Raw genomic sequence first — 27,811 nt, 5'->3', positions numbered from 1 at the left:
TTTAAAGCAGCCACACTGGAAAGCCTGCACTCAGCATAGATAAAGATTCTCCCATGGCCAGATGGATTGCACCCCCTCCCTAGGCCTTCCTACACTGTGGACTGTCCTCCCAGAGGCCACTTGCAATTAGGGCAGATTGTATGTATATCCCTGGTTGGGAGACGGGGCTGGATACTGCAGTGAGGGTCCCACGACCCTCCCTGCTCCTGTGAGGAAGGTCAGTAGTCAACAAGTCAGTCTCTGGTGATCTTTTGCAAACAGGCTGAGTGAACTCATGAAGATGGTGGCAGTGTAGTCCAGAGAACAGGCCTGTGTGACACCATCTGTGCACCCAGTCTGAAACTTCTTTCTCCAGCTTGGTCCATTTCTTGTGTTTTCCCTATGGAAAGTTTTCTATAACCTAGAAAATCCTGTTTCTTGAGGGACAGAGAAAAGTATTAATGGTGGGGGTGTGGTTGTATTTCCTTCTCCTTTGACTTCTGTAGAACTTAGTGTTCTTAAATACTTACTGTGATGGCGATGTTCTCAGCAGCTGATGTTGAACCTGTGAAGTCTAACTGTCAGCTGTTAATGGGAGTTCCAAACCAGGAAGTTATCCTACAATGCTGTTGTCTCTGTGCTGGCCCAGGCCATCTCCCTGAAGCAGAACATTCACTGTTAGGATGCTTGTTTATGCGCTGGCTGTCAGACACTTGAAGTGTCCGTTTTGTTCCTGCAGGTGGATTCGACATGGAAGTAAAAGGCTGGGGTGGAGAGGATGTTCATCTTTACCGGAAATACTTACATGGTGATCTCATTGTGATTCGGACTCCAGTTCCTGGTCTTTTCCACCTCTGGCATGAGAAACACTGTGCAGATGAGCTGACGCCTGAGCAGTACCGGATGTGCATCCAATCCAAAGCCATGAATGAGGCTTCTCACTCCCACCTGGGAATGATGGTCTTCAGGGAGGAAATAGAGATGCATCTTCGCAAACAGGCATACAGAACAAACAGTGATGCTGCTGGGTGACAGCCATCAACACAGTCAAGTCTGAACCACAAACCAGCACTGCTTATTCAGCCTTAATTCCAACCCGAGATTCTGTGCCTCTTCCAGAGAAAAACTGGTTTTCCTGTTCTTTCTGAATGTGTTTTGTAGTTCAGATTGATGTAAGAAGCAAACACAGGCGTTTTGATGCAAAGCCTGTTTTGTGAGAGTACTATAGTATGAAACAGTTGACAAAAGGAAATTTGATATTTGTTCCCAAAATAGTTTGAAATCGATTCTGCCTGGTCCCTGTGTTCTGATTGGTCCAGGTGTGCTAGGCTGACATTGGGTTGGTCAGCACATTCCTGCAGGGAACAGAGCATTGGTTGTCATTGTCTACAGGCAGATATCACCTGCTAACCACTAAGTCAATCATTCAACTTCAGTTTTAAATGAGAGCTTTTGTTGATCACATGCAGAATATTTTTTCACAGAATAATTAAATGGCATATCTGAAATCTCTAGCCCATCATAAAGGCAGAAAGCAAAGTCCCTTAACTTCTTGTTGCTTTACCTCTAAATATCTGTTTTTAAGCCAATGGATACAGCAGACATAGTTTAGAATCTATGGTTTGTTTATAAATATATCCTTATGTTACAATCGTGTTCAAAATGTATAGTCAAAGCTGCAGTAGATTGTTTTGAACAAACAAGTAAATGCAGAGCTTTTAAACAAAGCATTTTATTATATTGGAATGCAGGAAAATAACTATGTTTGGGAACAACTTTTTCTATAAGCCAGATGCATCAGAACCTTCCTGAAGAGGCATAGAAGATATGAACATTATAGCATGGTTTTGTATGGCTTTTGTTTTGCACTGTCTTATTTAGCATGGGTACATATATATTTATTTTCTAATATGTTAATATTTGCCACAACTGTGTTTGCATTTGTATTATACTTTCAGTTGAAGGAGTTTCATTGAAAAAAAAAGCTATTTAATGCATTATATAATAAAGTCACTCTGGTTTGAGAAAAGGGAAAGAAGGAAAGTAATCTGATAGAAATATGAATTATGGAGTACTTTAAAAAATTATGTACAGATTGAATGTTATTTTAATTGAAGTGTAAATTATATTGAGACAAGATGAATAAGAAATTATATTCTAATAGGACTGTACTATAATATTTATCACACATGGATATTTTATCATTGGGCCATTTACTAGACAAAGTAAAAGGCATGCATAATTTTTTTAACCCTTGACTTTTAAAAGGGACCTACTATTTGTATATAACCCATGAAAACCCAGGAAAAGTCATTTTTGTTCAGTAAGTCATACACTCTCAAATGTTACAAATGCCAAATTTCTAGGTGCTAAAGTGAATCCAGTTTCATAATAACTACTTGTTGAGGGGTCTAGCTGGGGTAGTGTTTAGGTGTTTTTTTTTAAGATGCATAAGTGCTTTCTGCAGAGTAAGAAAAGCCAGCGTCTCCTTTATACACTTTTATTGTGAAGACCGTGAACATGGTATTTAAAATTAGGGAACTTGATTATTTGCAAAGGTGGATTTTGACTTGGTTTTGAGATAATCAGATGATTTTTACTTTAACTCCTATTTTTTTAAAACTAGCATTTATTTAAAGATGGAAGCTGAACAATGAAAGAATTACTATATTTTTTACATTAAGTGGTACCAATAAAGTATTTTGTTACCAAAAGTTAAATGAAAATGTGGTAAAGTAATTTCTTTCTCATTTAAAATGTCTTAAGTTCAATAAGGTACACGGTGTGCGGTTGTGACATTGAAGGATAATAGAGCAGACGCAGTGCAGAGCGCAGCCTCAAGCACCGGGACTAGCCCTCTGTGCCTTTCTAGTACGTCCATCCTCGCTCTTCCTGTCAGTCACAACCTGATTTCTGTGATAATTTGTCACTTGTTTTTCTTCATAGGTTTCCCAACTCTGTATATCTCTGTTTAATTTTGTCTGGTTTTGAATTCATGTTATTATTTCAGTATATGTTTTCTAACTTTTATAAGGTATTATGTTCCTAAAGTTCATCCATGTTAATATCCAAATTGATTCATTTTTATTATTGAGTAATATTTCATGAATATACGATGATATTGATTTTATTGATAATATTTGTGGTGCTTCCAAGTTTTTTTTTTGTTGTTAAAATTATTGGTAGCTTTTGGTTGTTTATACTTTTTACTGTTTTCTTTTGCTGTGACCGAACATGTCTCTTTTAAGTGTGCCAGAATTTCTGTAGGAGTAAAATTCCTGTATCATTAGTTGTATATATATTGAACTACTTTCTAAAGTAGACCACCTTGCAGCATGGGTGGAGTTTACTTTATGTCCTTGGTCGTACTTAATTGTATCAGACCTGAAAACAATACTCCTGAAATTCTTCTGTAAAATAGAAAAGGAAGAATCTTTTTGGAATTCTTTGTACAAAGCCATATTACCTTGATACCCAGGCCAAACAAAGACCCTTAAAAAAAAAAGAATGAAATGAAGGAAGAAAGAGAAAGAAAAGAAAGAAAGAGAGAGGAGAGAGAGGGAGGGAGGGAGGGAGAGAGAGAGAGAGGGAGGGAGAGAGAGAGAGAGAGAGAGAGAGAGAGGGAGAGAGAGAGAAAGGAAGGAAGGAAGGAAGGAAGGAAGGAAGGGAGAAAGAAAGAAAAGAAAGAAAGAAAGAAAGAAAGAAAGAAAGAAAGAAAGAAAGAAAGAAAGAAAGAAAGAAAGAAAGAAGAAGAGAAAAGATAAAGAATTATAGGACAATCTCTCCTAGGTCAGCAGTTCTCAACCTGTGGGCCATGACACTTTTGGGGTCAAATGGCCCTTTAATGGGGGTTGCCTAAGACCATCCTGCATATCAAATATTTATATTATTCATAACAGTGGCAAAATTACGGCTATGAAGTGTCAGTGAAATAAATTATGGTTGGGGGGGGGTCACTACAACATGAGAGACTGTATTAAAGGTCAAAGCATTAAGAAGGTTGAGAACCATTGTCCTAGATGAACATGGGTATAAATTTTCTCAATAAAAGACTTGCAAACTAATTTAAAAAGATCATCCAAAATGGCTAAGTCAACCTCATCCTAGAGGTGCAGAGGCGGTTCATCATACATAAATCAATAAATGTAATCCACCGCCTAAATATACTCAAAAGACAGAAACCAAGTGATTGTCTCATTAAATGCAGAAAAGGCCTTGACAGAATTCAATATCCTTTCATGGCAAAAAGTCCTGGAGAATCTAAAGACACAGGAAACATATCTCAACACAATAAAGGCAGCAGCAATATACAACAAGCCCACAGTCAACACTAGACTAAATGGAGAAAAATTTGATCTGCTTCCATTGAACAAGACAAGGATGTCTATTCTCTGCACCCTTGTTCAACAATAGGCCTTGAAGCCTTAGCGTAATAAGACAACAGAATGAGATAGATGAGGATACAAATAGAAAAGGGAAGCATAAGTATGTGTGTTTGCAGATGGTAAGATTCTATACATAAAAACTCCTGAAGACGCAACAAAAAACAAAAAACAACAAAAAACAAAACACCTGTAGCTGATAAACATATTCATGGAAGTAGCAGGATACAAAGTTAACACAAAAATTAGTAGCCTTCCTATATTCCAACAACAAACATACTGAGGAAAAAGTAAGAAAACAACCCCATTCACAATAACCTCAAAAACATCTTGGAATTAGCCCAACCAAAGAAGTGAAAGACTTCTACCATGAAAACTTTTAAGACACTGAAGAAAGAAATTGAAGGTTCCAGAAGGCGGAAATACCACCCATGCTCATGGATCGGCCGGGTAATAATGGAGATAACTTCCAGCCAAAGGCAATCCACAGATTTGATGCTATACTAATCAGAATTCCAATACAATACCCATAGAAACTAAGAGAAGAATCTTAAAGTTCATATGGAATCACAAAAGACCCCAAATAGCCAAAACAGTCCTGAAAATAAAAATAATGCCAGAGTTATCACCAAACCTGATTTCAAGTTATGCCACAAATACCTAGAAATAAAAACAGCATGCCATGGGCTGGAGAGATGGCTCAGAGGTTAAGAGCACTGGCTGTTCTTCCAAAGGTCCTGAGTTCAATTCCCAGCAACCACATGATGGCTTATAACCACCTGTAATGTAATCTGGTGCTCTCTTCTGGCCTGCAGGGATGCAGGCAGAACACTATATGCATAATAAATAGATAGATAGATAGATAGATAGATAGATAGATAGATAGATAGATAGATAGATAGATAGATAGATAGATATTTGCCATCTAGGTGGTGGTTCATGCCTTTATTAAAATAAAAATAAATAAAAAACCAGCATGCCTCTAGCACATAAAAATCACTGATAATGAAAACAAAAGGAGACCCAGCTATAGTCTGTGCACCTACAGCCACCCGATTTTTGATAAAGATGCTAAAACACAGTGTTGAGAAAAGACAGCATCTTAACAATCGTATTGGGAAAACTGGATATCTATGTGTAGAAGAGTGAAACTTTTTCTCTCTCATCCTTCACACAAACCAATTCCAAATGGGTCAAAAATCTCAATGTTAGACCTGAAACTGTGGAAAGAGACTCGTGGGTCCACTTCACGATGTAGCTCAGGTAAGGCCTTTCTGAGTAGGACTTTGGAAGTCCAGCAAGTAAGACCAGCAATCAACAAGTGTGGGTTCGTGGAATGAAAAGACCTCTGTACTGCAAAGGAAACAATTGACTGACAAGGCAGTCAATAGAATGGGGAAGATTCTTTCCATATAACAGAGCATCGGCGTCTATAATGTACAGGGAACCTCAAAAACGAAACACCAGTGAAACAACCCAGTTTTTAACTTGGGCTATGGAACTAAACAGAGTTCTCAGAAGAAAAGTACAAATGGCTAAGAAATATTTCTAAACTATACCCATCCTTAGCTGTCAGAGAAATCCAAATTAAAATTACTTTGAAATCTTTTATCCCAGTCAAAACGGCTGAGACTAAGGAACCAAAGGGACACATGCTGGGGAGGTTGTGGGGAGGGTTGACTCCTCATGCGCTGTTGGTGGGAGGGAAAGTTTTGATTAGCTGCTGTGGGAATCAGTGTAGCAGTTCCTCAGAAAACTAGAAATAGATCTACCTTAGGACCCAACTATACCACTCCTGGGCATATCCCCAAAGACTATTTCCTGCTATAGAGACTCATGGCCATCCATGTTTATAGCTGTTCTACCCACAATAGCTAGAACATGAAAACAACCTAGATGCCCATGAATTGATGAATGATAATGAAGTGTGTACCTCTATACAATAGAAATTTTATTCAACCATAAAGAAAAATGAAATCAAGAAATTTGCAGGTAAACTGGTGAAGCTGCAAAACATACTGAGTGAGCCAACATAGACACAGAAAGACAAACATAGTCTCACTAATATGTGGACCTTAATGTTGAAGCTTTGGGTGGGGTATGCACATGTGCATGCATGCTTAATTCTGAATACCTGTAAAATCCATAAAACTAGAAAGAGATCATTGGTGGAGAGGGTAAAGAAAGATCTTAAGTGAGGGGGGAATAGTATAACATAGGTAGTATGAAGGAGAAAATGGAAATACTGGGGAGGAAATTTGAACTGGGAAGAGGAATGGGAGGGTCAGACAGAGAAGGAGATAGAGGAAAGGGTAAGTAATTTCTAAGGATGTTTGAAAAAGCCATGTGGACACTCATTTTATATCAGCATAGCAAGTGCCCATGGGCACTGTGATGGCTGATGGTGGTTGTCAATTTTATTGCATATGCAATCAACTAAAACTTAAGCATTCCTATGAGGAATTTTTTATTCAGAATATTTGAAACAAGATCCATTGTAAATCTGGGTCACACCTTCTGGTGGCTGCCTACATAAAAGCACATGGACCAAGGAAACTTTGCCTGCTTGCCCTCACTCTTGTTAGCAAATCCATCTATCTGTTGTTACTATGTTCTTTCACCAATATGAGAAGCGACTTCTTTGGGATTCCAACCTAGACTGAAGTCCAGCAGCTTTCCAGGAGTCCTCCAAGCTTTCAGCATCGGATTGTGACTGCTGAGACATCCAGCCTCGTGGACTAAACAACAACCATATGTCTCCCCTCTCCAGTGTGAGACAGCCACACTGTACTACCTGGACCACATGTTGTAATCCAGTCTAAGACATCCCCATAATCTATTCATATCTATTCCAACAGTTCTATCCTGTTAGAGAACTGACCAGTGTAGGCACAATAATGGCATGCTATTATGGGGATAACCAACCACTTTCCAAGTGGGTTTAAGGCCTCCTCCACAGGAGGAGACACATGCCTAGTACTGAAAAGCCAGCCAAGAACCCTTTGCTGGGGAGCTCACAAACCTCAAGGGTGAAACTAATAGCACTGTTTTGCTAAATAGATACAGAATCAAACTGCCCTCTAAATTTGTATATCTCTGCACACAGATTAGTACAGATTCCATCAGAGAAATGTTTTCATGCAGTGAATGGCAGATAGTTAATGCACAAACTTACAACTGGTCCAAGGGAAGAGAAACTCCAAGGGAGTACTCAGCCACATGTGGGACATCTTTATCACACCCCCTCCTCAAGGAACCATTGTGGAAGAGGGGGTAGAAAGATTCTAAGAGCCAGATGTTGGGGATGACTGGAGCAAAACTGTTGTCTTATGGACATGACAGGGCCTCTGCACTTGTGAACTGAGACAGCTGAAGTTGACTATACTAGGGCAAGCCAGTCTACATTCTAGCATGGGATGGGAAGGAATTCATGAGTCCCTACCCCTAGCTAAGGAGCTGTGAATGGTCGATGGCTTCTGGGGAATAGTCAGTTTTCTTTAGGGCTGTGGTGCCTAGTAGGTTGACCATGCTCCAGGGGATGGCCTCAATGTCTAGAAGTATATGGACAGGACCACTGAAATCAATGGGTTGTTGAACTTCTAAAGTGGAGCAGGGAGGTAAGTGGGGTGGATCTAGAAGTTAGGGGAAAGAATCGGTGTGAATAGGATCAAATACATTGTAGGAAAATCTCAAAATATTAATAAAAGTACTTATTTTAAAAACAACTGAGCTACCCTGGGGACCTGACCTTAAGGAACAACCACAAGTCAGAGAGGGGGTTGTGGAGGGCAGAAGATCCAGACACCGAGCAGCTAAAGGCACAGGCAGCAAGAGACTCAGCCCAGGCACATAAACAGATAGATACACAAGGAAAGCTACCCCTCTCCCTGATGGCTGGGGTCCGATCTCATCAGCTAAGAATCATCCTGACGTTTGGTAGTGCTGAGCCTGAGGCCAGGCAGTGGACCCGCCACTGCTGTGGAACTGCTTAAGTTCCAGGGATGTACTTGATACACCACAGCCCCATTCCTTCGGCCAGCGACTAATACTCAAGAGCTCTTGAAAGCAAGAAGACAGGTCCTCTGCCTCACCCCAGTCCTCTGCTTCCCGCACTCACAGTGGCCTTGGGAGACACGCTTCCCAAAGCTAAATCATGATGAGACCCTGGGGGTCCCATCTGAGGAGTCTCAGGAGGGTGAGAAAACCACCCCACACACACACATACCCGGCCAATCCACAGACTGCAAACTTCAGTGTGGCCAGCAGAGGCCTCTAGTATGCAAAGAAAGGAAGCTGGAGGAAAAGACAGTGGCAGCAGCGACACCAAACACTTGTCCAGAGCAGACTCTCTAGGTCAAGGCATAGACCGGGATCTCAAGGTCATCCTCATATGCACAGCAAATTGGAGACTAGCCTGGAATATACGAGAGAGACCTACCTTCAAACAAATGAACAAGAAGTCAAATCTCAAATACCCAACGAGACACTTCAAGGTCTTAGCAGAAGAAAGGAAGGAAAGAGGGAGGGAGGGAGGGAGGGAGACAGAGAGAGAGAGAGAGAGAGAGAGAGAGAGAGAGAGAGAGAGAGAGAGAGAGAGAGAGAGAGAGAGAGAGAAAGGGTAGGAGGGAGGGAGGAAGAAAGATCAGGGAAGAAATGAATAAAATGGAGATTAAAAGAACAACACATATACTCAAGCAAACAAAGACCCCAAAGACTCCACAAAAAAACCTCTTAGAACTGATTATTTTTCTTTTTTATTGAAAAAATTTCATGCAATATGTTCTGATCAGTTTCTCCTCCCTCTGCTCCTCAAAGATCCTCCCCAGCTCCCCAACCACCCAACTCCATGCCCTTTCTTTTTCTCTCTCTCTTTAGAAAACAGGCAGACAAACACAAAACAGAATTTTTAAAATGAAGAAAAAAAACACAAGAAACACAAACAAAACCCATAAAAACACAAAATGACCATTTTCAGCAAAGTGGTAAAATACAAAAATTTCTTACAAAGATCCACAGCTTTTCTATATGACAGTAAGAAGCCTTCATAAAAAGAATTTGGTGGGGGGAAATTCTATTCAAATAGCTTAAAAGCAAAAACCAAAACATTTCCTCGTCAAAATGGCAATGGCATTCTTTACAGAATAAAAAAAAGGGGGGCCTAAAGCGCCTACGAAAACACCAAAGTCCCCCAAACAGCCAGTGCAGTTCTCAACAGAAAGAGCAATTCTGGGAAGGCCGCTCACTGGTGGCAGGCATAGTCCCAGCACTTGGGAAGGCGAAGCAAGATCTCAGGTTGGGCCAGAGTTAAGAGCGCTGGCTTTTCAGTTCCCAGCACCCACTTGGCCCCTCACAACCATCTGTAACTCCAGCTCCAGGGGACCTGATGTCCTCTTCTGGCCTCCATGGATACCAAGCACACACACGCTGCACAGACATGCATGCAGGCAAAGCACCCATACATGTAAAATAAAGTACATTTTAAATGTTTTTAAAAGAAGATCCCGGGTTCAGAGTCAGCTGGGCTACATAGCAAGACCCTGTCTCATACACCAGGGAGACTAATGTGTTCTCTTTTACTCCATTTCTAGGTGGTAGAAACTAGGAGTATTTGGGGGTTGGAGAGATGGCTCAGCAGATAAGAGCACTGGGCTGTGTCCCAATTCTCTCTTGAATTTATGACCGTGTGTGTGTGTGTGTGTGTGTGTGTGTGTGTGTGTGTGTGTGTGTGTAAAACCACTTAGTATTGCTCATGTGCGTGCTTACAGCTGACCACTTGAGGTTCAATAACCAATCAAGACACTCACCTCAGGAAGAAACTGATTCTCCTTCCCTCATTAGTCATTGATTTCCTGTAGCTCTTCATCTAGGGTTGGGGCCTTGTGAAATTAACCCCATCCATGTTGCCATGTCAACCGGTGTGGTCATTAGGTAGGACTCCTGTAGCCAACCATATTGTGGAGACTTCACGGGTGTAGCATCCTCGCCATATCTAGAAGAAACTGTCTTGACAGCTGGTGTCCTGATTCACTGGCTCTTATGGTCTTTGCACCACTTCTTTCACTGTATTTCCCGAGACTTAGAAGTCGGGGTCGCATTGTGCATGTGTCCGTTGAGGCTGGGCTCCTCGCAGCCATTTATTCTCTGCGTTTTGACCAGTTGCAGGTCTCTGTAGTTGCCTCTGTCTGCTACAAAGAAGCAGCATCTTTGGTGAGGGTGAGGGCTGCACTTACCTGTGGGTAGAAGGCTGAGCAGTTAGAATACAGTCAGAAACTGTATTGCTGTAGGAAACAGACAGAGGTGGTAGGTTCTCCTCTAGGGTCAATGACCTCTCCAGCCATGGGTAGTTGGCTAGGTGTATAGTGCATGAATTCCTGCCTGTTAGGTAAGCTTTAAGTCCAATTAGATAACTGTTGGTTACCCCAAGATCTAAGTGCCCCTACTAAACCACTGTGGATCTTGCCAGGCGAGTCATTGTGGTGGTTTACAGTCTTGACAGCTGAATAAGACTGTTAACTGCGTTTCTCCCTCAGCAGCCTGCGTAGCACCTTCAGAGTAATGAGAGGTAGTTCTCAAGGAGGAGGTTTCCGGGTCAGTTGTAGTTCAGTTCCTCTAAGTCCGGTGTCCGAAGGATGTAGCGTCTTCAACTGGAGGGTCTTACACTCAAGCTCTGGGAGGCCACCAAAGGTAATGGCAACAGCCTGTTATTGTTCCAGAAGTTTCTTGGAGCCCCTGAGCAACAACTGGGAGGTAGGTCTCCTTTGCCTGGTAGCGGGGTTTTTACTAATCCATGACTTTTTAAACTTTGTACTTTATTATTTTACACGTGTGGGTGTTTGGGCTGCATGTACGTCTGTGCACCTCATGCATATAGTGCCTGCAGAGGCCAGAAGAGGACGGAGGGTCCCCTGGGACAGGAGTCACAGACGGTTGTGAGCCACCACGTGCATGCTGGAAATCAAACCCTGGTCCTCTGCAGGAGCAGCAAGTGCTTTTAACTGCTGGGCCATCTCTCCAGCCCTGTCTATGACTCTTAAAGGAGCATGGTCGCCTAGTGTGGTGTGACGCCATTGAAATGGGGGTGGCATCCTTGCACGGTATATGTGTATTTTAAAGATTACAAACCATGCTTTCCTGTGGCTTTCTCAAACTTGTCTCCCCTTCCTCTCCTCCTGTCTCATTCTCCCGGCTCCCCAGCTAAGCCCCTCCCCATTTGCCTCTCCCATCCCTCATATCTCCTAGGCTCCACTATTCCCCTCTCTGGAGTTGCTGCCTCTCGTCACTTTCCACTTTCCCAGCTTCCTTGCTTGCTTCCCGTCATGGATCTAAAGCTAGATCTTCAGAGCTCGGGCCCACAAGTAAGAGACAATTTTTGACACTTGCTTCTTTGTGTCTGGGTCACTTTGCTCAGGATCGTATTTTCCAGGTCATTCCATATACCTGCACAATTCATGGTTTTTCTTTTCTTTACAACTTCGTAGGATCCGACTGCATATGTGTACCACATTTTCATTATTCATCTGTCCATTGAGGACATGTAAGTTGTTGCCATGTCCTAGCTAATGGGAAGAAAGCAGCAGTGAACACAGCTGAACAAGTAACTGCGGAGTAAGTTTGTCCTTTGCCCATATGCCAAGAGGCGGTAGAGCTGGGTCATCCATTAAACTATACCTATGTTCAGTAGTTGGATAATTTTCCACACTGATTTTCATGGTGTCCACACCAGTTTTCTATCCCATCAACAGCGACAAGGGCTCGCTCCCCTTTGCCTGCATCCTCACCAACATTGGTTGTCAGGCTTTTTCTTAATCTTAGCCATTCCAGCTTGGGTAAAATGAAACTTCAGAGTAGTTTTCATTTGCATTTCCCTGGTTGCTAAGGATGCTGGATGCTTTTTAAGGTATTTCTTGACCATTTTTATTTCCTCTTTTAAGTATTCTCTCTTCATATCCATCGCTCATTTTTTGATTGGACCATTTGTTTACTCGATTCCTTGTTTTTGAGCCTTTACATATTTTAGTATATTGTATTCAATGTTTTGCATATACAGTTACTAATCTGAATGTCTAATTTAAGAAACATTTTCGTATTCCAAAACATAAAAGAATTTTTTATGTTTTCTTTTAGACTATTGCAATGATTTTCAAGCTTACATTTGTAGTCCATCTGGAAATTACTTTTACGTGTGGACTATGTTAAAGGTTAAGAATCCTTAACCTTTATGAAGATCTGCTGATAGCAAACTCCATTTTAGTTTGTATCTTATTTTCTCTGGTTTAAAAAAACACAGTTTTAAAGGGTAGGCAATTCTAGGCTTCACTTTTTCTTCAGCCACATGAATATTATTCTCTGTGCTGGTTTTCAATCCCTCTGTTGTGAACTGCCAACTTAACGGTGCCCCCCACCCCACCCCACCCCACCCCCAGCCCCGATACTCACCAGCTCTTCCCTGGCTTTCTTCAGATCTGCTCTCCATCTCTACTCTGTGTCTTTCTCATCTTCTACACGTAGATATGCTTTTATCCTGACCATGTACGAGCTTCTTTTGACTCCTTGGATTTCTGTCTTCTATCAGTTGTGAAAATTTCAAACATGATCTTTGTCCCATTCTCTCCTCCTATGATTCTGCTAGCCTGTGCTAAAATAACCTCTATGTTATGACTTTATTTTCCAACTTCGTCCTCTCTGAGCTGGATTCTGCTAATTCCCTCAAAGTCATGGCCAAACCAATTTGAAAAAGAACCAAATAGAGCATCTAGCCGTGGGACTGTGGCTCAGTGGTGGAGCACTTGGGTAGCACACACAGGGCCCTGGGTTCAGTCTCCTGTGCTGCAAGACAAATTCAAATAAGGCATCCATCCAGCAATGAAAGCTACAATAATCAAATTGCGAGATAACCAAAAGGCGCATCCAGCAGAGGTCTAACTAACTAAAGATTAAAAGTGAGCTTAAAGCCGGAGTGTCTGTCAGTGGTTTGGGTCTTTGGCATGGTGCCATTTGAGGGCCACACTGAGACTACATTCTCAGCAGAGAGTTCATGGACTGGTGTGACTTGTGCTGCAGAACCTGGGAAAGCTCACTGGCGTGCAATTATGAATTATCAGCTGAAAGTTTTCCCTGTCTCCGCTTAGTGACAAGCCTCAAAACAGTTTTCCTTGACTCCCTTGGTCAGGGCAGAACACCGGGTTTCAAGGCCACTGTTACATGGCAGTGTAGCAAGAATCTTAAAAGGTCTTATTAATTAAAAAAACAAAAAACAAAAAACAAAAACCTGGAGCTAGGTATTGGGGTGAAATATGCTGAAAGATCAGAGAAGCAGAACCTCACCTTACCAATTCCTCAGCTGATCTTGTTTCCTCAGACTGAAACCTTCTGAGTCCTCATCCAAATGGATCTCAGCTGAACTGCTTCTCAAAAGCCTGAAAGCTTAACCAGCTAAAAGCTTCTAGTTTCTGGTATTCATGCCTTATATACCTTCCTGCCATCACTGCCTGGGATTAAAGGCATGTGTCACCATGCCTGACTATTTCCAGTGTGGCCTGAACTCACAGAGATCCATACCTCCAGAAGGCTAGGATTAAAGGTGTGAGTGCCACCATTTTCTAGCCTCTGTATCAAGTGGCTGTTCTGTTCTCTGACCCCAGATAAGTTTATTAGGGTGCACAATATTTTGGGGAACACAATACCACCATATGGCAGGGTGTTTTTTGTCTGCTTTGGCAGGCCAGTTATATAGGCTGAGATCACATGTGCCTTGGGTTTTCTTCACCCTCCCACGCACCTGAGTATGAGGTCCCTATCTTCAAGGCAAAATCTGGCTTCAACATTATCCTGTCTTCTTCTGAATCCACTTGGATTTATGACTTTTCTATAACCTTATTAGTCATTTTCAGCAGGCAAGAGCTTCACTTGCCATGGTGCTAGAAACGGAAAAGGACATAATCTGCCTTCTTATCCCCTCTACAGAATTGTTTACCCAACTTCATTGACTATCCATACTGAGTGTCCTGGTTATCTTGGGGTTGATACTTCTGGAATTTTCTTCTTGCTGATGAGGTGGGGGAGGACCTCCGCACCTTACTTAGAGTATCATGGCTTCCCTTTTGAGAACAGTGATAGAATTATGTTAACATGCTCTAAACCGACCTACAGATGGGGTAGAGAAGTGTGTTTTAAACATAGGCTGTACAGTGGTGGGACTTAACACTGGAGTCGCTCCTTCATGGTGTGTTTCTGTTGGGCGGTGTTGGGCGTGTGGGAATGAACAGAGTTGGCACTGAAGGTGCAGGGCGAGGCTCTTTGAGAGCTGTAGAGAGGCCCTCATCCAGCCTGGGCTGTGTTCTCAGTGGGAGCAGGCTGGAGAAACGGGGACTGGGCTTCCCATTCAGGACCCGGGTTCTTCTCTGCCCTCCAGTGTAATCACTACCACAGGTCCCACCTGAACTGTGCCTGGCAGAGTGCTGCTCAGGAAGGCAGGGCAGGTGCCTGCAGGACATGGCAGCCCCACAGACAACAGATTATGACTAATATTCTCAACGAGAAGTCCCTAACTTACACGATCATACACTACATCCTGGGGCATCTTCTTGGAAAAAAAGCAGGACGTCGATGCTCATCCTGATCATCCTTCCCTCGTCTCCCATTAACCACCTGAAAAGTCATTTGTCAGAATGTGGTTCAGCTGCAACAAAACTTGCTGGGGTCCCCTGCTCAGAAGCCTACAGTGGGTCCCCGCAGTGTCCCCTCCCCTCCCCCACCCCACGCCACCAACTCCAGGCTCCTTAGCACACAAGACAGGCACGGGAGAAGAGCAACATGTTCTTTTATTGATGCAAGTACATCCAGTCACACCACAACTGACATCCTGCATATGGTACAGCGTTATACTCAGAGATCAGCTCCAAATACCAAAACATCAAATGAAGGGCGTATCCAATGGGGGCAATGAAATAGCAATGTAGACACTTTCTCGAGAAGGTACTAGAACCGGTGACCCTGAAGCACACATGGACGGAAGGCCCTTAACACATGTACAGAAAATGTTCTAACATTATATTCCAAATATATAGTCTCAAGTGTCCAGCCTTTATCTCAAAGACATAAACAAATCAATATGTACTATCAATATACAATCTGTACTAGCTAGAAGGTCTGAAAAGTGCAAGCACACTGTGACAATACAGTGTAACTACTCTGTTCCCCAAGGCTGAGGGTGGCCACCTAGCCCACCTCCCTGTGGCCTGGCTGGCCATCTCCAGGCTGTCCACAGAGGCTCTGGGAATGAGACCAACCATTGCACACAGGGCTTCTTCACAGACGCCTCCCACCCAAGCCAAACAAATCAGTGCAGGTATCTCCAGCTGTCTGAGGGACAGAGCCATCCCACCCACGATCAGTAAGACCCAGGGCTCACGCCAGGAAATCAGACATGAAAGATGAACTACACTCCCCTGTTCGGATCAGAACTACACCGCTCCGTATTGGACAGGTTGATCTGGAAGCGCTCCAGCATGGGGGGCTGCCTGGCTAACTGTCTGAGTTTCAGATTACCCATGGGGGGGCCTCCTACCAGAGGGAGGGGGGGGCTGTCTGCCACACACCCATTTTGCTTTCCTTGCCTTTGTGCGGCAGCTTCAGATGCCACCTTCTTCACTGCGGCACCACGGCTCTGGGGCAGCCCAGGAGACTCACAATGCTACGGTGCCCTCCCTATACGGTCATAGATTTTTCTCTCTTCTAAAACACAATTGAAGAACAATTTGCCAAACATATTCTCACAGAAAATATGCTGTCAGGCATCCCCTTGCCCCTCCCAACCCCATAAATCCCTGATAAAGGAAAATGAAAATGTAAACTTTGGAAAGCCCGTATGTAAAGGTTCCCTTCCAGAAGTGTGCACACGAGACCTCCTGGCCACTCCAGCCCTTCCTGTGGGAACCTGGTGGCCCAGGCTGCTGAGGGTGGGCTCCTTGCGGCACAGGACAGAGCTGGCTGCAGCTCCGACAATGGAACAGGAAGACTGGACCCCCAGCACCCTGTAAGGCACTAACCCCAACATCAGAGACACTGGCTGGAGAGGCGTCCGAGCAGGCAGGGCTCACATTGGTTTTGGTTGGGTTATTTTAAATTTTTTTTCATAGGATGTTAATCATCAAAAGTAGAAAATAAAAATCTACATTTCATTAGAATAAGATGTTACCATGGTTACCATCTCCCATGATACTCTTTCCCGCCCCTCCCCAAAAACAGGGCCCTGCCCTGTTTAAAATAAATAACAACAACAAAAGAAAAAAACTTCATAAGTGCCAAAGGCTGATGCATGGAATAATTACCATTTTCTTTTTCATAAAAGTTATATACAAAATGGACCCCAACCAGTGAGGCCTCCTCCTCTCTCATCCCACATCTATCACCATTTGAACTTGGTTCGTTTGTTAGGTTTCGTCTGGCATCTGCAGGCTGCATCCTCAGGCTCTGTTAAGGAGAGTGGTCCTGCAGATGGACGGAAGGGGCTGCATCAGGCTCCCTGAGCAGGCAGAGGGCAGGCCCATATCCAGAGAAGAGAGCCCAAGTCCAGCCCAGTCATCAGCATCCTACCAAACCGTCCACTGGGAAGGCCAGCTCTGCCCTTGCCATGCCCACCCTCTCCCTCCCAGGCTCAGATGTACCTAGCACGCCCTACCTGAGCGCCTTCCAGCTGTCCTTCTCCATGTGGTTCTCAGGACCTTCGCTTTCAAAGGAGGCGATGAAGAGAGCTGAGGGATGGAGAGCCCCTGAGAGCCAGCATCCCCACAGGTGGGTTCTAACAAGTTACCCCTTCCAGGGTCACAGTGAGGCCTGGGACAAGAGGACTAGAAACTCTAACTGGGCCCTGACTGTCTCCTAGGGCCACCTTAAGAGGTCAAGGGGCCTGAGTGGGTATATGAACAATTGCTGTGAACCCAGGGAGATGGGTATGATGTGTACCCAGGGAGATGGGTATGCTGTGCACCTGGGGAAATGGATATGCTGTGCCCCTGGGGAGATGGGTATGCTGTGTACCCGGGGAGATGGGTATGCTCTGTACTGGGGAGATGGGTATGCTCTGTACCCGGGGAGATGGGTATGCTGTGTACCCGGGGAGATGGGTATGCTGTGGACCCGGGGAGATGGGTATGCTGTGCCCCTGGGGAGATGGGTATGCTGTGTACCCGGGGAGATGGGTATACTGTGTACCTGGGGAGATGGGTATACTGTGTACCTGGGGAGATGGGTATGCTGTGTACCTGGGGAGATGGGTATACTGTGTACCTGGGGAGATGGGTATGCTGTGTACTGGGGAGACGGGTATGCTGTGCACCCGGGGAGATGGGTATGCTGTGCCCCTGGGGAGACAGATACGCTGTTAAAGAGATACCCTTACCTTCCTCGCTGTAGATGGGGGCTGTGAGCAGGTAACTCTGAATCTTCTTGTCCTTCTCAAAGGGACACTCTACCTGTGTCCATGTCATGAACTCGTGGATCTGTCTGGAAATTTCCCAAAATTTCTGAAGGGACAAAAACACCAACAAGGTGTTCTCTATGTCACCCGAATGCACTTGAAGCCAACTATCAGAGCCAGAGATATGGTGCCCATATCTGTCTGACTGCTTATGTTGTTAGTTCAAGCAGGAGGAAGATAAATGCCAGCCTGGCAGACACCATGGCAGTCTGTAGAGCATCAGAGATGGCAGAAATCCCTGCCTTGCCCTCTGCATAGGCAATCAGGCTACATGCCTCTATACAGGCCTATACCTCTCCTGCCCAGGGACCTAGAAGGCTCCATCTGTGACTCCAACCTGAGGCGTGCCACACCTGGAGCACTGGGGCTCCAGCAGGACAAGCCACTGTTTTCCTTACCATGGCATCGGTATGAATGCACAGGACCCGGTTACCCCTTCCTTAATGTACCTTACACTTCCCAGAGTTCCTTGTTCTGCTCCCCACCCTTGGCCAGGTACCCTCAGCCCACCAGGCGGGTCCCTCACTTTCTCTGGAATTTTGCTCAAGTCCCTTCTTACCTAAATCCCTCTTCACCCCCAAGTCCCTAGCGATGGCTCCTCCTCTGCCTCCTTAGTGGAGTCAGCACTGGTACCAGGATCCCGGGTAACACAGACCCCGTGGCAGCAAGCTCCGCCATCTGATGGTCGTGCCCCCCAAAAAAGACAGGAGCTGCACTTCACACCTTAAGGCTGAACAGCAGCCCTGACCCACCTGGTGCATCCAGCCCTGAAGGACCTTCTAGACCTCGGGCAAGGCTTGAACACCAGCCCCTGCTACAAAACCCTTGTCTAGCAGCTGTAGTAGCACAGGAAGGCTCTGCCTGCCCCACCCATGCTGGGACCTCCAGGGGCTGGGCTCACTTTGAAGTTAATATGCCCATTGGGCATGTGGTTGGTGTGGATTTTGTGCAGAAAGTAGATGTCCTTCACAAAGAGGTTGAACACAGGTATGACGATCTTCTCGCGACTGCTGTTGGCTGTCTGGGACCTCTGTGTCGCCCCCTGCAGGGCTGTCCGGTAGTTACAGAAGTTGCTGGAGGGGTCCATATGATGCTGCAGGCACAGGGAAGACAGAGTGAGCCCCTCAACCCAGTGCAGGGCGCTCCTCTGTAAGTAGGAGACGACACATGGAGAAGGCATGGTCCTGGGGGCCCAGCAGTCAACATGAGGAGGAAAGGCCCAAAGCAGCCCTCATCCCCCAGGCCTTGGACGGCTACCCAGGAATGTCACAGCCCTGCCTGCCCGTTAAAGCAGTGCTTCTCAACCTGTGGGTCACGACCCTCGTAAGGGAGTCAAATGACCCTTTCACAGGGGTCACATAAGACCATCAGAAAACACAGATATTCACATTACAATTTCTACCTGTAGCAAAATTAGTTAGGAAATAGCAATGGAATTCATTTTACGCTTTGGGGGTCACCACACCATGAGGAACTGTATTAAAGGGTGCAGCCTTAGGAAGGCTGAGAACCTCTGCTGGAAAGTCTTCCTTGGCTCCACTACACACTACACCCCTTGGACCTCAACACACCCCACAGGCCACAGGACTGATGCCTTCTAAACACAAACTAGTCTGTGACCAAATACATCACTGGAAAGCTTCAGGTGGCGTGCCTGCCGGCCTCTGGGAACCCAGATGATCCAGGGTCAGGAGACGCTGACGACGCAGTGGCCAGTGTCCCCTGGTTCAAACTCTTAACTACCACTCTCCAGGGCTCACTCTAGGTGCTGACCCCACCCAAGGCAACAAGGCCAAAGGAGAGCTCAGGTGCCCGCTGCCACCAAGGCCGGTCCCACGTGTGTGAGCGACAGGAAAGATGCCACCCCCTGCCGCTGAGGACCCTCTGGACAAACCCGAGATGAGAGAGGGGTCAGGCGCCAGTACCTCCAAGACGTCAAACTTGGCGGTCTTGACTTTGGACCACGTTTTCTTCAGCCGTGCCACTGGACTGAGGTTCATGCCAGCTGGAGGGACACGGAGCAGAGGTCAGGGAGGGCAGGGAGAAGCAGGCGGCACGAGCAGGAGAGCCCGCCTGCACCTGGGCACTCACATATGATGGCCATCATGGAGTTGAAGTTGCCGATGTTGAAACATTCTCGGGCCACATCAATGAAGAACTCCAGCATGCGGGTCCGGTGTTTCTTCTTTACCACCTGGAAACAACGAGTCTGCCTCGGCATGGGGCCACCAAGGGACGGACCACTGGGCAAAGAGGCAGGGAGGCCATCGGACTGGGCTGCCAGAGACCTGAGGCTGCATCTTCAGGGGCTAGATCTATGTCCCAACACTGCTTCATCCTCCTTCACAAAAGGAATGAAGCCACCTGCCTCAGAGGCTGAGGGTGATGAGACCCACCATAACTGACTCAGGAGTTCTTGGTACAGGGAGAGTACTCCAGGGATGGGGTCTTTTTTTGTCATGCAAATGAATCCTTGCTGTATGTGTGATTCTGCTGCCATGGGGCAGGCTGAGGTCCTGGCAATGAGCACCACGTGTATTTACTGGAGACTGCGAGGGCAGGAGTCAGTCAGCCTTACAGAGACGGGGGGGAGAGGCCATCTTACCCAGATCTGCTGTGGTAAAAACTTACCCGGCACACTTCTGTCGCCACCAGCATGCTCAAGCAGTTGAACCAGTTGTCATAGGCCTCTAGACTGTAGGTCTTAGTCATGTCTCCTCGGCACTGGAGGGACAAAGCATGTCACAGGGAGCCCTGGAGTCCCTGCTTGGACAAGCCAGGTCCCAAGACCAAAGCATCCCTGGACCATGCCTGCCTGCTCCTTAGCTGTTCTGACAGGCTAACTCATCAGTCCAACGACATGCCGCCCTGTATAGTCATCACTAACCCCCAGGTTAAATCCTTGGAAAGTCACAGTCATGCCTATTGGGTGGCATGGTTCAGTACGCCAAAGTGCATACCACATACTAAGTGAGACCTGCACCCGACCTGGTGGGGGGAGGGGAGGGTGCAAGTGTCAGGCCAACTACCAGCCATGGCTCCCAGACGAGTGTGCCCACTCACCCTGTGATTGTCCAAGGAGTCCATGTGGCTGATGATCTGCATCAGGTCCTCAGGGCGGATGCTGTTGACCCTCTCCTTCAGTGGGGGACAAGGAGAGGGGTCAGAGCTTCAAAGGAGTGTGGCAGAGACTACAGGAGCAGAAAGAGCCTCCTCCCAGGCCTCTCTTGTATCCTGGGGCCACCACAGGCCAGTGTTACCTCCCCCTTCCATTCATACAAGGATGCCACACTCTTACGGACCCAACACCAGACATTAGAAATACCCATTGCTCTAGAGGATACGCAACTAGCCTATGGCAGTAGTGGCGTGAGCTAGCAAGCTAGCTTCCCTATCACACCGCAGACTGACCAGCAGAGAGGTATCCTTGCAGCACCCAGTGGCTAAGCAATGCCACGCGTGACCCAACCCCACCCTATACCATGCAGAGCATGCAGCAGCACTGACCAGTTCGATGTGAGTCAGCTGCTGGGCCAGCACCAGGGGGTCACTGCACACACCCAGGATGTCTTTCTGGGCGGCGGGTGGCTTGGCCTTGAGGATAGGCCCTTTGTCCACAACTGGTGACCGGAGCTTCTCTCGAAGCTCCTGGAGCTGGCTTCGGGCAGCCAGGGACAGCAGCAAGCTTTGTATCATTTGGGCAATGGCTTTCTTCACTGTGCCATTCTCCTGTGGGGGTCGGGGCTTCATCAGGGTGCTGGAGTGGACTGACACCATGGCCGCCGCCACCACCACAGAGAGCCCATCTCACATCTAGGGTTATGTCTTCAGCTCCCACCCTCCTATCCAAGCCTGCATCTACCGTAGGGCCCTGGATGGGAATGTGGGCCACTGAGCGGCTCCCTGGGGGAGTCCTGCAGGGACTTGTGGGCTGTCCTGCTAGGGGAGGAGCAGAAGGCAGGGCTAGGGCTTGGTTTGTAAGTCTGAAAGCAACTCTCCCAGAGGTTGACAACATAGCTGTTGCTCCTTGCCTCACAGAGCAGGAAGAACCCGGAAGGCACCAGCAAGGGTTTTGACCCTGGGTAGGGCGCACTGGCTTCTCAGAAGTCTCTCCCCAGGCTTGCCTACCCAGCAAACAGGAACTGCTAAGCATGGGGTTCTCCATCTTGGGGAGAGGTCATACAACTCCTCAGCCTTGTCTCTATTAAGGCCAAGACACGTTCTGGGAGCCAGGAAGAGCAGACAGGTTCCTGCCCATAGATCCCACCCAGGCACGAGGGTGCTGAAGGCCAGGATAGAGTCAGGCAACTGTTAGGATAACGTGGGTCCATCCAGCCCATTGCTGGCCTGCTCAGCTATGTCTGTGGGTATGACCCTCTTGGAGGTCACAGGGAAAGGGACCACATATGAGGATATTCCTGTAGAAACTGTTTCCCCACCACCAAAAATACCCAAGAAGCCTGGCAGAGGACCAAGGGAGGACCTCACCTCATCACACTGAGTCACACGGTGTGCGATGGCCTTCAGCTCAGCCATGGCCTTTTCGTCCTGGAAGTCATAAGGGAAGGCCTCTGTCCACTCCTTCAACAGCTGCACAATCTTGGTAGAGAAGGACTTCAGCTTGGCCTGGGGGAACACGTAAGACTCCCGAGTCAGAGCAACCCATAAGGCGGCCATGGTACAAGCTACCCTTTGCCTTAGGGCCATGCTCCTCCCCAGGGCCTGGGCTGGGCATGCAGCCGCCGTGGGCATCCAAGGTTTTGCTGGAGCTACACTACAATATGTGGTTCTCGTTTCTTATTTCTCTGAAGCAGAACTTTTTCACTTAAATTCACCTTTAAAAAAAACAACAAACAAACAAACAAACAAAAACGCACTGCTACCATGACAGGAAAGCAGTTCTACTTACTATAGTTAAACATCACCCACATAAAACACACATCCAAGAAGCATCACACTGGATGCAAAACTGCCCTACCCCTCTCTGCCAAAGGCGAGTTTGGCAAGCACCAGGAGGAGGTGCAGCCCTGAGGAAGAAGTCAAGTGGGACCCGGTACCCAGCACCGGGCTGGGACAGAGGGTGCTGGGGTGCTGGACAAGGCTGTTTGTTTTGTTCAAAATGCCTGTGTAACCTCTGCCCCAGGGAGGTCAGAGGGACTCAGGATGATCAGCTGTGCCCACACGGGCCAAAGCCCTCTGGCACCGCCACGGCTTCTCCCGGGCCCTCGTCGGCTTACCATCACCAGCACTGCCCAAAACAAGCCGTGGTATTGGCTTCGAGATCCCTATTGCTATTAGGACTCACTCTCCTCAGACCCAGCTCAGCCTGGCCTGGCGCCTGTCGGGCCACTGGAGCTACTAGCAAGTACCCCAGGCTGCCCTCACCAGGCCAGCGACTCTGACGAGCCTGAGGGGACATAGAGGATGTTCAAGGGCTCCCTTCACAAACCTCCGGCAGGAGAAGGCTGGACCACAGAGTATGGGTCAGGCTGCACTCTGATGCAGACCTGCCAGCTCCCGCACAACAAACACACTACCCTTTCTGCTATACGAGACCCTGAACGGGCCCAGGCACCAGGGCATCGGAGTGATGGTGGCCTCCCAACCAATTTCTCAATCCAGAAGGGCCAAACGGTTCTACTGTGACTACTGAATGTTCCCATGTGAGCAGTTGCTATCCTGAGGGCACAGCCACCTGACGCCCACAGAGGTGGCAGTGACTAAGACCCCTCTGACGTTTTTGCTATAAGACCTCATAGAATCGGGCACTGACCAGGAGGCCAGCTATCTGTGGGGCCCTGCCCCACGAGGGTGCGTGTAATGGGTACAAAGCTGTTACAGCTTTGACCTTGAAGCACTGCCCCTAGTGAGGCAGCAGGTAACGGCCACACCTGCCTGTGACCTGCCCCTGAGGTGTAGCCAAAACAGGATCCCTTAAGACCCAAGATGCATATGTGCCAGATCTCTTGGCTCCTCGTGATTCTGGATGCTGGATTGCAGACCAAGTCAGAGTTCTCCAGAGAACCATGCTGGACTGTACCTCATCTCTCCTGGATCCTGTAACCAACCCCTGTATTGGTTGTAAGTTACCCTGAAATAAACCTCTTTTAACTACCAGATAAACTACGTGGAATGGCCTTGTGAATTGCCGTAGTAGGTGTAAGCACTGTACCAGCTCTCAGTCCCAGCAGCTTAGCTCTAGGCTACACCTCTAGACTTGAGTGGCCACTCCTCAGGGCTGCACCAGGGCCTGACCCATACTGTACCCTGCCTGCTTTCTCTACTCACTGCCTCTCCCCAGGCTAGGAGACAAATCTGTGAAGCCACCCCTTCAGTGGCTTACCTTCTCAGGCCCAGCCTCCAGCTGTTGCCTCTGCTCCAGGCAGATCTGCCCGACTCGAGCCAGGAGGTCATGAGGGGGCATGAAGACTCGAGAACTCAGGAGAAACGTGAAGATGTATGTCCTCTGCAGGAAGGAGACGGGGTGAGTGACGATCAGATTGCTTCCACAGGTGTGCTCGGTTGTACTTGGCCTGGCTTCTCCCAGATCATCACCCTGTGCCTTTGCTTACATGGTTTTCTTTATCTCACACAACCCTGTTTCTTTCTACGCTATGTCCACACACCTTGGAGACACAGTTCTGCTGGAATTCTCCAGTACCCTCTGTCCCACCCCATGATGGGAGTCCTTTGGGCCTGATTCCAGGTTCATGATGCCTGGTCCAAGCTAGACTGAAAGGCTTAGGTGACGCAGCCCGTGGCCAATGGCTCTCATCTTGTATCCCATGGGTCAGTTGCTTCAGGATCTTCATAGGCTCCTCCCTGTGGGCAGCTGGCACTGTAGGTTGGGATGTTCTGTGGGACTCTACCCCACTTGGACTTTGGCCCACCCCCATTTGATTGCTGTAGGCTGGGCTGCCTAGGTCCTTGGCCCCAACTCCAAGCCCACAGGGCAGGAATGTACCTGATCTAGCCTGAGGCCATCAGGGAGTGCATGCAGCCTGAAGCAGGATATGCTCATGCCATAGGAGCATGCAAGGCTACTAGAGGTAGCTCTCCCTGGGACACTGTAAACTCCCGGTGACCTGTCCCAGGCTGCACAGCATGAGTGCTCAGGTATCCCAACCAAAAGGTGAGACTCTCAGGGTCCTCCTTATGAGCAGGTGACTCAGACATGTAAGGAAAATCATATTCAGGTCACACAGGGGCTCCTAGCCATCTCCAAGGAGTAGGGATCTTCTGGTGTGTTTTCATGGTATGTGTATGCTCAGCATGTACGTAGGAGGGAAGAACAGGAACTCCGAAGAGGAGCGAATGCACTTCCGGCCTCCCCTCTCTACTTCCTGACCTCCTAGAACCCCCCTTCCTGGGAACCTGGGGAGGGGCATCCCAGGGCACAGTGTCCTGAGAACTGGGTAACAGCACACTGAGATCCTCTGTGATAGCCCATAAGGGGATCTTTCCTCACTTTGGCACAAGATCACGGCTCCATAGCATAGTCAGGGCTGAGGGACCGTGGCCCTGCCCTGGGTTTCTTCAAGATCTGAGACTGTTCCTCTCAGCTCTGTCCCAGTCTCTCAGCAGCCATTTCTGTACCACCAACACCATCATCAGCTCTAACTAGTCTCTGGCAGCGCTTACAAGACAGACAGAAGGAAGGACAGGGAAGGTTTGTCTTCACAGAGCCAGGGAGGGCAGAGATGGCCTTGTAGGTGGAGAAGCCAAGCTGGCCCAAGCTTCAGAGGCAGCTAGAGGGGCTGGAGCAATGACTCGGCATTTAGAGCACTAGCTCTTCTTCTAGAGGACCCAAGTTCAACTCCTAGCACCCACCTAGCAGCTCGTAACTGTCTCTAACTCCAGTACCAGGAGTTCCAGACATACATACAGACAAAATACCCATATACATAAAATTTTTTTAAAAAGATAACCGGGCATAGTGGCGCACACCTTTAATCCCAGCACTTGGGAGACAGAGGCAGGTGGATCTCCGTGAGTTCAAGTCAGTCTGGTCTACAGAGTGAATCTAGGACATCCAGACCCACATGATGAGACCCTAACTCAAAAGACTAAAAACAGAAAAAGAAAAAAGAGGCAGCAAGAGAGCAGCCATTCCTCCTGTCCTGTATCTGACTAGCAGGAGCCTGAGTGTCCGCCCCGGGACAGACGGACAGGGGCTGCTCAGACGGACAGGGGCTAGCCTGCTGAGCCACTCCTGCTGAGAGATGTCACCCATCCGAGGTGGAAGGAAAGCCAAGCATGATGAGGTACTGTCCTCTCTGTTCCCAGAATGCCCGATGTCACCTCCAAACGGCAAAGAAGGCTTTGAACTATTGATGAGCAGGGAAAGGGCTCTGGCGTTCACATGCCTCAGAGAAGGGTGGGTCTTCTTCCTCTGGAACTCATGCTCCGGCTCAGGGATGGGCTTTAAGAAGAAGTCTGGGCTGCCAGGTCACAGGACCCCCACACTGGGCTTTACCCTCCAAACTCTCTCCCTCCAGGGGTGGGTCCTTTGTATGTCTGTTTCCTGTGTGTCCTCCCTAGTCTCCCCTGCTCAGGGCAGCAGGGAAGTCACTGTGGCTTCCTCCAGACAGGACTTTCATTGCAGAGTAGAAGATAATGAAGGCCCAGGAGGCAGAGTTGGCCCTGCTGCCCATCCATTCCCAGCTGCTCTGTCCAACTCTACAGCCCCATCCAGGCCTCCCTCTCCTCCCAGAAGCAGCCATCCTCGGAGCCCAGGCCACCCCTCCCTGTTACTGGCCACTCCATCTCCCCCAGACCCAAGTCACTCACATCAGGATAATAGTCCACCGTTGGGACCAGGTGCTCCATCAGGGCCTCCAAGGATCCAGAAGTGAGGCGTCCATCTTGGAAAATGAGGTCCCTGGAGCCACTGCTGGCCCCACCTCCTCTTTCCCCCATGCCGGGCTGCACCTGTCTGTTACAGTTGGGCCCAAGGATGCTGGAGAAGACCACAGATGTCTGGGGCATAGCTTCCTGGGGAAGAAGAACGAGGATGTGAGCTCTGTCCTAGGTGGCCTGCAGTCTATGCACATCTATCTAGTCTGTGTGCATACGAGGCTGACTAGAAGTCCCAAGGAGAGGCTGTTGGGCAGCTGGGTAGTCCCCCAGGCACCGCAGCTCTGATGAGAATTTCTTCAACACCTGCTCCGTGCACACCAGATCTCACTCCAGGGACACTGACTCAGTGTAGGTTCTCTATGTCCTAATCATGGGCCTCCTGGGGGTATATCCAGGAGGAAAATAAACTCTAGAGCAAGTACAGGGAGCCTGTGGTCAAGACAGCCTGAGTGATGAAGTGTGAATGACAGATGTGGTTTGGCTGTTGGTCATTAGCTATGCAACTCCTGAGGATAACCAAGGAGCATCCTTCAGGGCAGCAGATGCCAACTTCCATGATGCATGTGGAGGTTAATGGATTAGTAGGGACAGTGGTCTGAGAACTGGGCTAATCAATGTGTGCTGTAGGACCTGGGTACTGTGTGCTGCTGCTGCTGGAGCTGAGAGTTTGCCCTGAGCAGAGGAGCTAAGGGATATGGCAAGAGGCCTTTGGAAGCTGATTGTCTGGTTTTGCTGGAACCCTGGGGTTGGGGGGGAGGGCGGTTGTCTGGTCAAGTAGCAGCAGAGAGGAGGGGAGTGGAACCGACCTTAGACAGTGTTAAAAATTGCCAAGCCCAAGCTTCATAACAGTACAATGCAGAGCAACAGACAGGGTCTGGGGAAACATCTGTAACTTGCTTTTGGACAGGTGCAATCAGATGCTGAAGCAGGCAGGGCAGCATCCTGGTGGGATTGCTGTAGCCTAGGACTGCTTACTATGAATGGCCTGCCTGACAAGATCCCTACCTCATAAGCAGCTAAGTCTCCACTGAGGCAGTAGCAAATCAAAAGCCCCCTGAACTTCAGTCACCCCATTCCCCAGAGAAGCCAGCTGTGGTGGTTTGAAAGAAAATGG

General features: G+C 47.7%; 2 protein-coding genes across 10 annotated transcripts in view; one reads left to right on the top strand and one right to left on the bottom strand.

Annotated features, from left to right (window-relative positions):
* Positions 1–3,118, top strand: part of Csgalnact2 (chondroitin sulfate N-acetylgalactosaminyltransferase 2) — a 44,890-nt gene extending 41,772 nt beyond the window's left edge. For all 4 annotated transcript variants that reach the window (XM_076567700.1, XM_076567699.1, XM_076567702.1 and 1 more), the window contains one exon: positions 719–3,118. In XM_076567700.1, the coding sequence (XP_076423815.1) occupies positions 719–1,011 (293 nt within the window). In that variant the 3' untranslated portion in view covers positions 1,012–3,118. The remainder of the gene's footprint in view (positions 1–718) is intronic.
* A 12,050-nt stretch (positions 3,119–15,168) lies between these two features.
* Rasgef1a (RasGEF domain family member 1A) overlaps positions 15,169–27,811 on the bottom strand; it is a 92,702-nt gene continuing 80,059 nt past the window's right edge. For 3 of the 6 annotated variants that reach the window (XM_076567698.1, XM_015986508.3, XM_006992988.3), the window contains exons 2-13: positions 26,629–26,832; positions 24,182–24,304; positions 22,327–22,464; positions 21,346–21,567; positions 20,902–20,976; positions 20,470–20,562; positions 19,930–20,032; positions 19,764–19,843; positions 18,740–18,931; positions 17,761–17,884; positions 17,041–17,113; positions 15,169–16,850 (exon numbers count right to left, since the gene is read on the bottom strand). In XM_076567698.1, coding sequence (XP_076423813.1) covers positions 16,826–16,850; positions 17,041–17,113; positions 17,761–17,884; positions 18,740–18,931; positions 19,764–19,843; positions 19,930–20,032; positions 20,470–20,562; positions 20,902–20,976; positions 21,346–21,567; positions 22,327–22,464; positions 24,182–24,304; positions 26,629–26,826 — 1,446 coding nt within the window. In that variant the 5' untranslated portion in view covers positions 26,827–26,832 and the 3' untranslated portion in view covers positions 15,169–16,825. The remainder of the gene's footprint in view (positions 16,851–17,040; positions 17,114–17,760; positions 17,885–18,739; positions 18,932–19,763; positions 19,844–19,929; positions 20,033–20,469; positions 20,563–20,901; positions 20,977–21,345; positions 21,568–22,326; positions 22,465–24,181; positions 24,305–26,628; positions 26,833–27,811) is intronic. The other 3 variants (XM_076567696.1, XM_076567697.1, XM_076567695.1) reach the window with 1 other exon arrangement.

This window comes from Peromyscus maniculatus, chromosome 3 (assembly GCF_049852395.1).
Source record: "Peromyscus maniculatus bairdii isolate BWxNUB_F1_BW_parent chromosome 3, HU_Pman_BW_mat_3.1, whole genome shotgun sequence".
NCBI classification, from domain to species: Eukaryota; Metazoa; Chordata; class Mammalia; order Rodentia; family Cricetidae; genus Peromyscus; species Peromyscus maniculatus.
Note: the sequence above shows the minus strand (reverse complement) of the source record. Positions and strands in the feature narration are given on the sequence as shown.